We start from the raw sequence: 13971 nt of genomic DNA on the forward strand, positions 1-13971 counted from the left end.
TAACTCATGGTATAGGAGACTACCAGAGTACACTGGCTTGGGCTTGGGTGTATGTATGTTGGTGCTGGTTGTGCTGGCACTGATTATGCTGCAAGAATTTCAGACGGTGAAAATGACACTAGCCTTCACGTCCAAGCAAGCAGTCGAGTCAACCGTGATCCCATTATTAAAACCATTAAGCTACGCGGGAATGGCGGTCAACCAGCTATGCCACATGGCGCAAGCTGGTTGGCTGTGGTGAGAATTCTTTTGGATTTTTTTAGACGAAGGTAAGGATTATTTTTTATATGTATTTTTTTCCTTTTTAGATGGAGATAAGGACCTTTGATATTTTTTAAATGAAGGGTTATGCAAAGTGGCACTCGCTGGTAGGGTGCGATGGTAATTTTCCTTCTTTTTTTTTATTTTTTTGATGAAAGTAAGGATTTTTTTTAGATGTTTTTTAGACGGAGGCGAGGATTAAATGAAAACGTGCGCACAACTTTCTCTTAAGCGGCGCCACATGGTGGCGCCCCAATCACTAGTACGCTATTAATATCCGCAAGTCAAAATCTTGCCCCCAAGTTTTGCTTTTTCTATCTTGTAAATCCAAAGGAAAAAACACAACGTGTTGACACCCACTGCAAGTGACGTTTTGATGGATTCTTCCAAATGCTTTGAAACGACCAGCTGGCATATTGCACAAGGAAGGAACCACTGCATAATATGTTCTTTCTTTCATTATTTTATAGTCTCTCCGTCCCGAAATGTAAGACGGTTTTTTATACTATACTAGTATAAAAACGTCAGGGAGTAGAAAACACCGTGTTAGAAGTTGAACTAGTAGTGTTTTTCAGAAAGAAAGAAAAAGTTGAAGCAGTGGAGGAGCTCCAGCTATTTCTCAGCATTTCCTAAAAAAAAGCTATTTCTCAGCAAACAACTACTCCCCGTCCCATAATCTAAGACGTCTTTTGCTACTACGCTAATGTAAGACGTTTTTTTGCTACTACACTACGAAGTAGTTGTGCATCACAGCAGCACTGCAACGGCAATTGTACATCTTATCGCCAACAAAGCTCCCGTCTCATTTTGCAGACAGTGACCGGGGGGGTTTGATGTTGTATGTATAAATGTGCAGTTTATAGTACGACCAAAGTGTTAGATCTCCAGTCGGCCTGGATTTCTATCAACATCATTCAACAATACTAGTACGTACATGACACGCTGAAAAAGATTTGGAACCAAGTCTTCTACGCTATCATTCATCAACAATAGTGGTTAGACCATGACACACAGAATAGCCAAAATAGACAAGTTAGTAGCTTCCAAACAAACAAGCAAACAAAGAAAGAAAAGGCAGCTCTCATTTACAAAACTGTTAGACCAACGTAGGACGTTTCGACAGTTCAATTTAAACCGTCAAAACATCTTACATTAGAAACAAACAGAGGTAGTACTACTACTTATCACTAACATTAGCATAAACCCCTTGCAAACCAAGAGGCTCAAAAGTCAGAATGCACGCGGCACAGGTTAGCGGGTCCCTCTCTCTCAGGGCAGCCCTTCTTTTTATATATCACAAGAGTAAAGAGCTGCTCACACAGAGTGACTCCCCATGTTAGGGAACACAGATCAGAGACTAAAACATCTAACACTACTAGATCAGGCTCACACCTAACAGATTAGCATTTGTATCAATATAGGTCGTGATGGCGACGCCGCACGACCAAGCTAAGGGTCCTGCTGCTCGCCCTTTACCGGCGTCTTGGTGCCGAAGACCGCCATCGCAGCAGCGGAGCCGCCGTTCTGGTCGCTCAGGCTTCTGGCCACCACCAGATCGCTCACCACGTCGAAGTTGAGCCTTCCATTAACTTTCTTCCCGCTGCACAAATTGCAAGTGTTCTCATGATTTGCTTCTTGACAGTCGAACGAGGACAATTTCCAGGCTCTGGTTTTTACCTGTTTAGGCGGGTGTTAATCGCATTCAGATCCTTGGAGGGGCTCTGAAATGCATGGGTGCTCTCCCCGACACACGCGTAATAGCTCTTGGAGCTCGGCGAAAGCAGGGTGTCCATCTGAAATCATCAATTTTATCACTGTCAGCAACATTGATCAAGGACTAGTTCAACAATTTAGAGTCAAACATGACCAGGATGATTGCTAAATAAAGCATAGAAACTTTTTCACCTTTGACGATCGTAGCGGGGAGACATATACATTATGAGTGGCAGAAACTTTCTTTGGAGACATGTCAGGAAGGTTCGGAAACCTAGACAGCCGAGGAGATTCTGGAAATGGGGCTGCTGATGTGACAAAAAAAAACACTTCAGAAAAATCATTTGCAAATCCAGTATTTGAACAATCTTGCTTATTTTCAGCTAATCAATGCATACCATCACCACCACTTTTTGGCTCATTGTTTCTGTTTGGACTGGTACCAGGTCCAAGATCCACCAACAAAGGCTTGACGGTAGGAATAAATACTTCGTTGTAGAAAGTGATGATATCAACATGGTCCTCTCCTATTTTCTGTCAAGAAAACAGTTTATCAGACACTCCCTTCAGAATACCAGCCAATTGAAAAACGGGAAAAAATACCTTGAACAATTAAAACAAGGTGAAGTTTTACCCCACTGCGGCTCCTTGATGGCCAATTAACATAAACACTACGGAAAACCTGTGGCTTGCATTGAGACTGTTTTCTGTAGCTGAAAATAATCTCCTTGAAGGTAAGGGCTAGTTGAGATATCTGTGAAAAAAGATATATGGACAGTAAAATAATTGTAGTGAGCAAGGCCTTTATCTGAAGGTTTTCCAAGGACAGTGGTAATTTAAACATACCTTTGCAACTCCATATATGCAGCACAGTATAATCTGGTCAATGTGCCTGTTGAAAAAAAGAGCGGTTTGTTGGCTGATAATTTGCTGGACAAGGGAGTATACTCGCTCCAGAATTTGCTGACTAAGTTGCAATCTTTCACAGAGACATTTGATTCTAATGGCTGCAAGTTTTGTTATCTGCAGGGGGGCCAAAAAGGGTACAGTACGATCAGCAAGCATTTTAGTGCATCACATTACATTGCATCAAAAACAAACACCCACCTTGCTCAAGAATACACCTATTCCTGTCTCTGCGCATGTTTCTCCTCCTGCTGCCGGATTAGGTCTTGTTGGGCTGCAATTAAGAACACAGAAGGCAAAGTTTCAGTTTAGCATCTCGCCTCGCTAACCTGAAGAGTTCACAGAGGAATCAGGAAGAAATGTTAAACCTTGCAAACGCCGATTGAAGAGGAGGTAGAAACTTTGATTTGATGACATCCTTTACTGGTGATCTAAATGAGTTGTCCACCAACACATTTCTCCTTTCAGTACATGCTCTTTTGGGCGATCTAACTTCATCTTTATCTACAGAAAATATCATTGACACACAGGAAGTTTAGTAACTTCATATACCAAGTGGGAAAGCCCTAAAAATGCTACTCAATTAGCAGCACAGATTCGAACACGTGATATAACAGGCATATGTTAGTGGTGACTTCCCAAAACTGCTACCTGGTTGCTTATGAAATGGGAGAGGTGGAAGGCCACCCAGTGAAATATCATGATGCACCGCAATAGCATCAAGCGAAGGCATTGGTTCAGCCAGTAAACCTAGCCGGTTTATTTCTGCAGACAATGTAGGTCTAGCAACAATTAAGGAATTGTACATTGAGGAGCCTTTCTCCCATGCCATGCTTTCCAGAAGTCGCTCCTCAAGTGAATTCAAATGACGCTTCAACTCTCGCGGAAGTGAATCTTCATGTCTGACAAAGCTCTCTATGACTTTGCTCAGATCGAAAGCTGTTATGCCAGTTTTCTCCAGCACAGCTGGGAACATCATTGTGACTGTCTTGTGAGTGGCCAGAACTAACTCAGCAGAACAGGCAATCATACAACGATGGAATCGCTCATTAGACAGAAGTGACGTAAGATTGCTCCCACTCAAGATCTGTGACTCTGCTCTGCACATTGACTCCAGAACTCTATAGTACAGCTTAAGAGCTTCCATTTTCCTTTGCTCTGTCCAGATAGCATCCATCCCGCTTGTGTTTCGCAAACTAGTACACATACGCTCACCAAAAGAACTGCCTGTGAATATGGCTCCAAGTATAATGGCAGCTCTGCATATGATGTCATCTGTTACATCCTTATCACATGCAGAGAAGAATCGCAGCAACTCCCCAGAAGGTTTGGAAGGGAGAGGCGATATTGTACTTCGAAGCCACTTGGCAGTCGTCATGGCTGTGCTCACTGGGGTGAAAGGAGCCATCTTTGAGTTGCAGAAGCTATTTCCATTAGGTGACGGACAGAAACGTGGAGGAGACATTGGGGCTCGACTTGCTGTTGATTTGGTAGGTGAGGCCATAACATCATCATACTTTCTCTGCAAGATCACAGATAATTAGGTTAGTAAAGATCAAAGCTTTTGAGCTATGGAAGAATGTAGGAACGGGCATAGGCTCATTAGTAATTACCTTTGTGCCCGGCAATTTAAGGGCACCTCCTGACAGACTTCCACTGCCAAGCAAACTGTCCTCATCATTAGCAAACATCCGTGCATCTAGTTCTCCCTTTGTATCAAGTCCATTCACATATTCCTTTTCCAGGACCTGCAAACTTGATTTCAATGAATCTTCCTCGAGAAAATTCTTGAAAAACGTCAAGCCCTCTGCGTCAAAGAACAAAGTAGCTGTGACATTGGCCAACAAAAAATTCATGAAAGACAAACATAGAGTCAAAACTTTTAAGAACTTCTGTTTGCAGCCCAGACTCATACCTGGATCAATAAACGATAAACTGCCCTGCTGGCACTCTGAAACATCCGAGCATGGTTTCTTTTTCAAAATATCCTTTATGAGAATGTTTGTCTTCTGCAGTGCTTTGCTCAACTCATCTTCTGAGGTAAGATATCTTTCACAGAGGGATGCAATAAGATTGACTCCCTTATCTGACTTCTTAGCTGATTCAAATCAATATAAACAGCATCCATCAGTTTAAAGCTGTAACTGCCAATGGCTGTGTGCACCAATCGATGCAGAGGCTAGAGTTTAACCTCCTTTTCAGATAAAAAGGATGTAGCTGCCAAACAAGCTGAGCATGAAAACAGTCAAAACAAAGAGGGAATCATTACCAAAGCAGGACGAATCCTCGATGCTGAAGTTCCTTAACCGCACGGGGATATGAATAATAAGCACAGCCTGCAAGCAATAATTATTCAGTGTTTACAAGTTAGACTAATATCATACACGGACATTTTGTCTCGTTGCATATGAAGAGAAGATCAGGCGACACATGTGAGATAGATCATAGTAGGGAGTCCTTACCAACACAGAAACCAACTCAGTTGTGGATGTTAAAAGATTCTTCACGGCGCTTGATGCTTGGTTTCTCAGAACTAAGAAGAGTAACCATCCAAAGTCATAATATTCAGAAGCTTGTTGCACGTTTAGCTCTGAAGAATTATTTGCAGGTTTGCCATCATTTAAGAGGAATAGCTCCTGGTATGCGCGCCTGTAATGCCTGAACAAGAGAAACATCGCTGCCGCTTGTCAAACACAATACTAGTTCATAAATGCTCAAGACCAGGAAAAAACTACAAAAAAGAGCGATGAGTGCAGCAGCAAATGAGCTAAGATTCAGTGAACAGAGTTGCGATGTGGGCATTTTAGGTTACATGCAGAGGAACTTACCGGCCTAGGGAGCATAAATGGACAAGATTGGCCTGCAGCTCCTGTAACTGAACACAAAACAAATAAATGGCATTAATCAGTAAGGGATGAACACATAATATGTGTTTCAGTTCTCAAAACAGGGGATAAGCCATTTTTGTGTGCATAATTAAATACCTCAAGCCTCTTCTCCCAATCTGAACCATAGAGACCAGTCAGAATGAATCCAACCTTTATGCAGAACTGAGGCATCTCCTTGAAAAAATCAACAATCCTGCAGAGCATCGACAGAGATGAGAAACAGACTAGCTAAAGCAATTAACTGAGAACTTGGTTAGAAGAAAAACTGCAGTGCTCACTTGAGATCGAATGCCCTCAAAATCTGGCGCAGCGTGATGCCACGGTCTTCCTTGGCCTTCCCTGCGTTGCCGAGCTTCGACACGCAGTAAAGGACACAAGCGCACCAGGACCTCTCAATCTCCTCGGGCTATTAAGCACAAGAAACACAAATTTTAGCTGCAACTGTACATGAGAACATGGCACGGTTTGTGGATGAAGACGACGAGATTTACCGATCCACTGCCCAAGGATGACATGCTGGACAGCAGGATGATCTTGGTCTCCTTAAACAGCTGCATCGCCTGCCTCGTCGTGCTCTCGTCGAGCACTAGCTTCCTCTGTTCGCCGGCAAATAGAGTAGTTGGCAGGATTAGATAATGAACAAAAACTCAGACATGGAAATAGCGCACAAGATGGAAGCTTGTAGTCTGCCCTAAATCATGGTCAAAGATCAGGCGGAATAAACAATTTAATACACTCTGCCTGCAGGTAAATGTCTATGGCTACGGATAAAACACAAGTTCCAGTACAAGAGATAGCAGTACAAATTAACAGTAAAGGGTGAATTTTTCTAAGATTTGGAGGGGGGTAACCACAGGCCACAGAAATTAGCCGCCAGAAAATCATTCGCCCCAAAAAGATGTCGCCAAGATAACAGCACCGCCGCCAGAGGATTTGAAAGCGATAAGCGCAAAATCACACCGAACCCGCAGAGGAATCTGAAGGGGCGAGAAGACAATCTAATCCAAGGGGACGAGAGCGCAGAATCCTAAGGATCTGGAGCATGGGGGCCAAAAAGATGGCAAATTTCCCCCCAACCAATCGCACATGAAAAAGATAAGCGGGAATCGAATCCAGCATATAGAGCGGGAGAAGATGGGGTCGAGACCACAAAATTTGAGAATGGCGCAACGCCCGCCATGATTTCTTGTTGAATCTTGACGGAGACAATCTAAGCGGGGAAAGTAGCAACAGATCGGCACAAAGAACTGAACCCCTGGTCCAAGAAGGGGGGAGAAGGCGATTGACTGGGAGCCCGTACCTTGCAGACATCAGCGAAGCGCTCCTCCATTGCGGCGGCGGCGTTGTTGCTGGCGTTGGCGCCGCCGTTCATCCTGCCCAGGGCCGTGGACGTGGAGCACGCGGTGACCCCCGACCCCGACCTCGCGGGCTGAGGCGCGTCTGCTCCGTCCATAGGCTGCCTCCCCCAGTAGGACCTCCGGAGACGTACTCAATCTGGAGGCTACGGACTCCGGCGAGCGGCTGCGGCGGGGAGAGTAGGGTTGTTGCGGTGGGGCGGCGTGGCGGAGAAGGGCGTGGGAGGCAGGGGAAAAGAGGTGGGAGTGCGCGCCAAAAGAGAGGATTTTTATGTCCGGTGCGGCGGCTGCGCGGTGGGCCCGCGCGGGGTTTTGGCGGGAGAGGCGCGACGGAGATGGCGGGAGATCTGCCCTGCCCTGGGCGGGGCGGGCCCTGTACGGCGGTGGGCGGTGTCGGATCCGCGGGCACGTGCGGCTCGCGGGGGAGGAAACGTGTCCGGCTCGGTCTCAGTCTGGGACGGTGATGAGAGGCTTGCGATGCACGATTTATACAGTTCCGTGCTCCTTCGGGGTTCAGTGCTGCATACTACTACTACACTCTGTACCGATTTCACGGATGCCGTTGAATTACTAGTACCTACTCCCTCTTTCTCATCAAAAACTAATAATATAATAAAGTACCTCCTTCTCATCATCAAAATATGAATATAAAGTGCGCTTCACTTTTTCTGGTCTTTACCGTACAATTTTGACTACGATTTTTACTTATTGTATGTCTACAAAACTAGTACTTAGACATATGAAATGAAATTGTTTTGCATGACAAATGTGAAGATGCAATTTACAAAAAAAAAATAGTTGAGAATCAACAAAGAGATGTTCAATCCATGCACTTTATACTACTCCCTCCGTCCCATAATATAAAAACATTTTTAAAGCTAAGACAGTTTGACAAAAGTTCTTAAATTATGGGACGAAGGGAGTATTAATGATCAAAGTCATGCATCGAAGATCGTGTAAAGTCAAACTTATCTTATATTTCCGGAAGGAGGGAGTATAACATAATAATAGTAGCATGTACTATATGTTGTGTCGTTATTTCTTTTAACAACTCATACGTGAGTGTGTTGCAACAGCCAAACAGGTAAGAAAATTAATGTGTTCATCCAAATGTTCATTAATGCGGCACGACAACATCCGAACGGCTCACCCGTTCACGCCCATAATGCGGCACTACAACATCCGAAAGGTGCGCCCGCATGTGGCATAGAGGTGCACGTCAAGGTCTAGGAAAAAAAACATATCGGTAAAAACTGCTCAATGTGTTTGCTTTTCTCTAGTAACGGAATTAATTACAATGCACTTTCTCTCTTAAAAGTTCAATTTGGTAGCGTGCGGCATGGACAACGAAACGGAATACTCCCTTTTATCAAATTTATTGGATCAACTGGCGAAGCTTGAAGCTCATTGATGGGCATGTTGAGCAAGCCGAATAGAAGGAAACAACATATGAGCTAGTGTTTCAAGGTCCACGAATAAAAAACGGTTTGCTTAGTCATCCCTCCTTTCTTCTTTGTTCATTAACTAAAGCTTGTTTGCTTAGTCATCCCGCCATGGGCCCAGGCATCTTCTCCTTTGCAGTACTCGTTTCTTTTCTGAGCGAAACGTTTGTTTCACTTATGCGTAGTGTAGTGGGTAATTTTTGTCAACCATGGAGGTAGATTCAATGATATATGCCTGGACAAACAAAAAGAACGAAGAAAGTACATGTCATTATTATTTGTTATAAAAATCCTGTGAAGACATATCAACATTGTTCGTTTTCGACCTCCTCATCTCTTTCTTTCTCACGCTTGTCTTCAACCAACCACATGCCTCAACCACCCGCATCCAACAGACTCTACCACGCACCACCTCGTTGTGCCGCCCTTCCCTGAACCTTCCCCACCGTTGTTGTTAGCCACTACCCCGGCCATCAACATAACCCCATGATTTTTAGGAACCCTGGTGGCCCCAGCATCCTTGATCCCCTCCTTTCTCCCCTCGTTTTTCTCACCTTCACCTTGGTCGTTGCACGTCGCTGCCGTTCGCAGTCAATGTTGAGGATATCACTTATCGTTAGCGTCTCGGTCGGCTGGGGATTATGAAAGCACATTTGCTCCCTTGGTGGTTTTGGTAATTCATGTCAACATACATATTGTTGGACTAACATCTTTATCTAGTATATTTCAGATAAGTTCAATAATGGCGTGGCAAGGACATGAGGATGTGTACCCCTTCAAAATGCTAAGGACATGGAATTGGCAAAGCTTCAAGACTCTTCATTTTTTGTTAAATGATCCAAGATCACAATGAGTCTATAGGAAAGCAAATACTATTAAAATGGACGAGGTTTTGATCATGACTCAATTGCTCAAATGCTTAGTGATATTGCTCCAAAAATCCTCAAAGACCTTCTCCAAATCTCATATGTCCAAACCCTAAAGTTCCATGTCGGTCCCACCGAAAACATCTATCCCGGACCCACCGAGCCTATCCTATACACTGCCAAAGCCAAACCCTAGATTTTCGGTCTCACCAAGACTGCGATCGGTTTCACCGAGTTGCAACGACCAAATTTTTGTGAGCCAATTCGTTCATTTCAGAATTATCGAGTTAAAATGATCGGAACTACTGAAACGAAGTTCGACCTAGGTTATCGCATATCGGTCTGTCCGAGATTTCCACTTCGGTCCCACCGAAAAGCCCAACGCTCATATCTTTTGCGCAGGTCGGTCTCATCGAAGTTTTGCTCTAGTGTCACCGAGTTGAGTCGAAAGTGTGAAACGGTTGGATTTTGGGAGAAGGCTATAAATACCCCTCCACCTCCACCTACTCTCTAAGAGAGCAATCAGAACGAATCTACACTTCCACCATTCATTTTTGGAGAGAGAACCACATACTCATGTATTGAGATCAAGAGATTGCAATCCAACCATTTGAATCTTGATTTCTAGCCTCCCAAGTTGCTTTACACTCCAAGACCTCACCTCCCCAAGCCTGTGAGAGAGTGATTGAGTGTTGAGGAGACTATCATTTGAAGCACAAGAGCAAGGAGTTCATCATCAACTACACATCTATTACCTTTTGGAGAGTGGTGTCTCCTATGGTCAGGTGTCACTTGGGAGCCTCCAACATCTAGTGGAGTTGAACCAAGGAGTTTGTAATGGCAAGGAGATCGCCTATTTCGTGAAGATCCACCATGAGTGAGGCTAGTCCCTCGTGGACGTAAGCCATGATGGAATAGACAAGTTTGCTTCTCGTCGACCCTTCGAGGGTGGAGCCCTCCGTGGACTCATGCAACCGTTACCCTCCGTGGGTTGAAGTCTCCATCAACATGGACGTACGATAACACCACCTATTGGAACCACACCAAAAATCACCGCGTCTTCATTGTGTTTGATCTTCCATCTCTACCCCTTGACTTCCCGCACAAATGCATGTTTTATTATTTCCGTTGCTTTATTTCTAGATATGCATGTGTGGGAAGTCTTAGTGATATCTTAACTAGTGCCAAAATCAGCCTAGATATCAAGAAATTTAAAAACTGCACCTTTGGTTGGTTAAGAGTCTATTCACCCACCTCTAGACCTATCTTCTTCGACCCTACAATTGGTATCAGAGCTTTGGTCTCCGTTGCTTCGGTTTAATCACCATTGGAAGAAGATGGATGTGTCTAATTTGGGGAGTCTTCGATGTAGAGTGCTCATACTTGATGGAGAGTACTATAACTCTTGGGAAAATGAAATGCTTGCTATCTTTAATGAATTTAACTTGAGCAAGTATGTTCATTGTCCTTACGTGTCTCCTATTGATCCCTTGCACCCCACTCATGAAGAGGAAATTGGCATGCTTCGTAATCTTAGAACCGTCAATCTTATCATTAGAGGATTACCTACAAATGTGCTTGTTCGGGTGCAAAACTTTGAATGTGCATATACTTTGCGGAAGGACATAGAAATGTGTTTCCTTGATTACTATTTAAAGAACCTTGATGGGATTCTTCATAAATCTATTGCCTTTCATAAGTTGAAGACTAGTGATCCTAAGTTTGATGAATGTATATTTGAGCTTCGTGATCTTATGCATGTTAAAGGTGACGTTGGAACCATTAGCAACATCATAATGGAAGCATTAAACTTCAAAAACTTGCACATTGTCATGATCATGAAACTAATGAATCCATTGCCTTAGGTGATGGTCACATACATATTGACAACGACAATGTTGAGCATGGCTACAACGATAAAGACAAAGAATTTTGACATTGAATATGAGAAGATTATGAGAAATCTTAGTCTCATGGCAAATCTTCGAGATTACATGGCTGGAGGAAAAGAATGGATTCTTGATAGTGGATGTACCGATCACATGACCGAAGATGGAGACTGATACATCCCAAACATATCTACTTTTTCAAACACTTTTGCTCTTGTTTTGGAATCTTATTTGCATGATTTGAATTCAACTAACCCGAACTGGCGTCGTTTTCAGCAGAATTGCCATGGTGTTATTTTTGTGTAGAAATAAATGTTCTCGGAATGAGATGTAAATTTAGAAGAATATTTCTAGAATATATAAAAATATATTGGCGAAGAGAACTGCCGGAGGGGGGGCACCTAGGAGCCACAAGCTCAGGGGGCGCCCACCCCCTAGGACACGCCATGTGAGCTTGTGGGTAGGCCTCCATCTGTCCTAATTCCAACTCCATAAATATTCGCGGGGGGGGGGGATCAGAGAGAACGAATCATCGTATTTTACGATATGGAGCCGCCGGCACCTCATGTTCTTCATCGGGGGGCTGATCTAGAGTCCGTTCAAGGCTCCGGAGAGGGGGACTCGACACCATCGTCATCATCAACCATCCTTCATCGACTATTCTATGATGCTCGCCACTGGAGAGTTGGATGAGATTTGTCATGTAATCGAGTCAAGTTGTTAGGGCTTGATCCCTAGTATCCACTATGTTTTGAGATTGATGTTGTTATGACTTTGCTATGCTTAATGCTTGTCCCTAGGGCCCGAGTGCCATGATTTCAGATCTGAACCCTTTATGTTTTCATGAATATGTTTGAGTTCTTGATTCTATCTTGCAAGTTGTATGCACCTATTACGTGTTATGATCTGCATACCCCAAGGTGACAATAATTGGGATTTTTTCAGTGATTACCGTAGTATGAGGAGTTCATGTATTTGTTGGAAATATGCCCTAGAGGCAATAATAAAGTGGTTATTATTATAGTTCCTTAATCATGATAAAGGTTTATTATTCATGCTATAATTGTATTGATCGAAAACTTAAATACACTATGAATACATAAACAAATACCAAGTCCCTAGTAAGCCTATATTAAACTAGCTCGTTGATCAATAGATGGTTAAGGTTTCCTCACCATGGACATGAGTTGTCACTTGATAACGGGATCACATCATTAGGAGAATGATGTGATGGACAAGACCCATCCATTAGCTCAGCATATGATCGTTCAGCTTATTGCTACTGCTTTCTTAATGTCAAATACTTATTCCTTCGACCATGAGATCATGCAACTCCCGGATACCGGAGGAATACCTTGTGTTCTATCAAACGTCACTTCGTAACTGGGTGATCATAAAGGTGCTCTACAAGTATCTTCAAAGGTGTCTGTTGAGTTGGCACGGATCGAGATTGGGATTTGTCATTCCGTATGATGGAGAGGTATCTCTGGGCTCTCTCGGTAATACAGCGTCGCAAGAAGCTTGCAAGCAAAGTGACTAAGGAGTTAGTTACAAGATGATGTATTATGGAACGAGTAAAGAGACTTGTCGATAATGAGATTGAACTAGGTATGGAGATACCGACAATCGAATCTCGGGCAAGTAACATACCGACGGACAAAGGGTACTACGTATGTTCAGGGCCGTCTCCGGAAATTCGGGGCCCCGGTGCGAAATGTGAATGGGGCCCTAAAATTAAATATTCCTATAGCTAAAGCATACTCTCACTTTTTCGCACTGAATGCAAACTCCCAGTTAAATTGCATGCTTTATATATGTGTTATTTCGTACAATATTTGGGAATATATCATATGAACTATCTTCCCCAAATACTTCACCCATTGAGAATGAACATATAGCAATTTTGCTAATTAACTGGAGAACGATGCACATGTTCAGTATACTCATTAGCCACCAATGTATTTGATTGAAAAAATTAGCATAGAACAAATCTTGTATGGCTTGGGCGCACCTGTGATTGACATTGACTGGTCGGTGATGCGTAAATTAAATATCCTGCTCAGATCTGGCCTTAGCCTTGCGCTCAGCCAGTGGCTCCTTCTTTTTTTCTTTGTGGTGTGGGCGTCCGGTTTAGCCATGACTTCTGCTCGAATTCGTGGCACAAATTCTGCACCATGCCCCCTGCCCTCCTGGTCCTTGCGATGGCGCTCGCAGCAAGCAGATTTTTTTTGTCTGAGAAACTGGCGGCAAGCTTATGATCTAGGTGGGCGACTCGAAACGAAGCGACGATCTAATTGATTTTTTTTGAGAATCTGTAACCTTTATTCAAAGATAAATGTACATAGGGATACAGATTATTTCGGGCAAAGACTCCAGCCACAGGTGGCGCCCGATCGACAAAGATGAAGCTGCTTTAGCAACGATCTAATTGATGGGGAGCAGGGACCAGGAGAGAGTTTGGGAGGCGCTCGGGCGAGCAAACAAGGCCGGCAGGCCCAACAGCAAACAAAGAAAATACACTACCAGAAAATATAACAAGGCCCAAAATCTGGGGGCCCAGTGCGGTCGCACTGCTCGCACATGGCCTTGGACGGCCCTGCGTATGTTGTCATAAAGGTTCGATCGATAAAGATCTTCATAGAATAGTAGGA

The 13971-nt window shown here is 43.7% G+C and overlaps 1 protein-coding gene across 4 annotated transcripts; it reads right to left on the reverse strand.

Moving 5' to 3' along the window:
• Positions 1-1307: 1307 nt before the first annotated feature.
• LOC100137000 (retinoblastoma-related protein 1-like) lies at positions 1308-7380 on the reverse strand. Of its 4 annotated transcripts, none has more exons than NR_189139.1 (18): positions 7069-7379; positions 6260-6364; positions 6047-6174; positions 5865-5961; positions 5709-5755; positions 5343-5538; positions 5150-5216; positions 4796-4978; positions 4494-4687; positions 3532-4402; positions 3249-3384; positions 3082-3154; positions 2821-2997; positions 2578-2728; positions 2373-2508; positions 2167-2282; positions 1939-2054; positions 1308-1861 (listed from the first exon to the last, which is right to left on the reverse strand). NR_189139.1 is itself a non-coding variant. In NM_001425128.1 (18 exons), the coding sequence occupies exons 1-18, from the start codon at positions 7219-7221 to the stop codon at positions 1711-1713; spliced, it is 3066 nt and encodes a 1021-aa protein (NP_001412057.1). In that variant the 5' UTR covers positions 7222-7379; the 3' UTR covers positions 1308-1710. The 4 variants fall into 4 exon arrangements, 3 of the variants coding, with proteins under 3 accessions (NP_001412057.1, XP_044430746.1, XP_044430748.1); NM_001425128.1 differs by having other exon boundaries at positions 2609-2728; XM_044574811.1 differs by having other exon boundaries at positions 1326-1861; positions 2609-2728; positions 4494-4708; positions 7069-7377.
• Positions 7381-13971: the final 6591 nt, after the last annotated feature.

The sequence above is a fragment of the Triticum aestivum genome, chromosome 7B (genome assembly GCF_018294505.1).
Source record: "Triticum aestivum cultivar Chinese Spring chromosome 7B, IWGSC CS RefSeq v2.1, whole genome shotgun sequence".
Taxonomy (NCBI): Eukaryota; Viridiplantae; Streptophyta; class Magnoliopsida; order Poales; family Poaceae; genus Triticum; species Triticum aestivum.

Excerpts from the sequence above, each read along its gene's own strand:
- LOC100137000 (XM_044574811.1), bottom strand. The coding sequence starts at position 7,221 with ATGGACGGAGCAGACGCGCCTCAGCCCGCGAGGTCGGGGTCGGGGGTC. Across the intron at positions 5,539-5,708 it reads CATTTATGCTCCCTAGGCCG|GCATTACAGGCGCGCATACC; the intron begins GTAAGTTCCTCT and ends TCTCTTGTTCAG. Across the intron at positions 2,998-3,081 it reads TAGGTGTATTCTTGAGCAAG|ATAACAAAACTTGCAGCCAT; the intron begins GTGGGTGTTTGT and ends GCCCCCCTGCAG.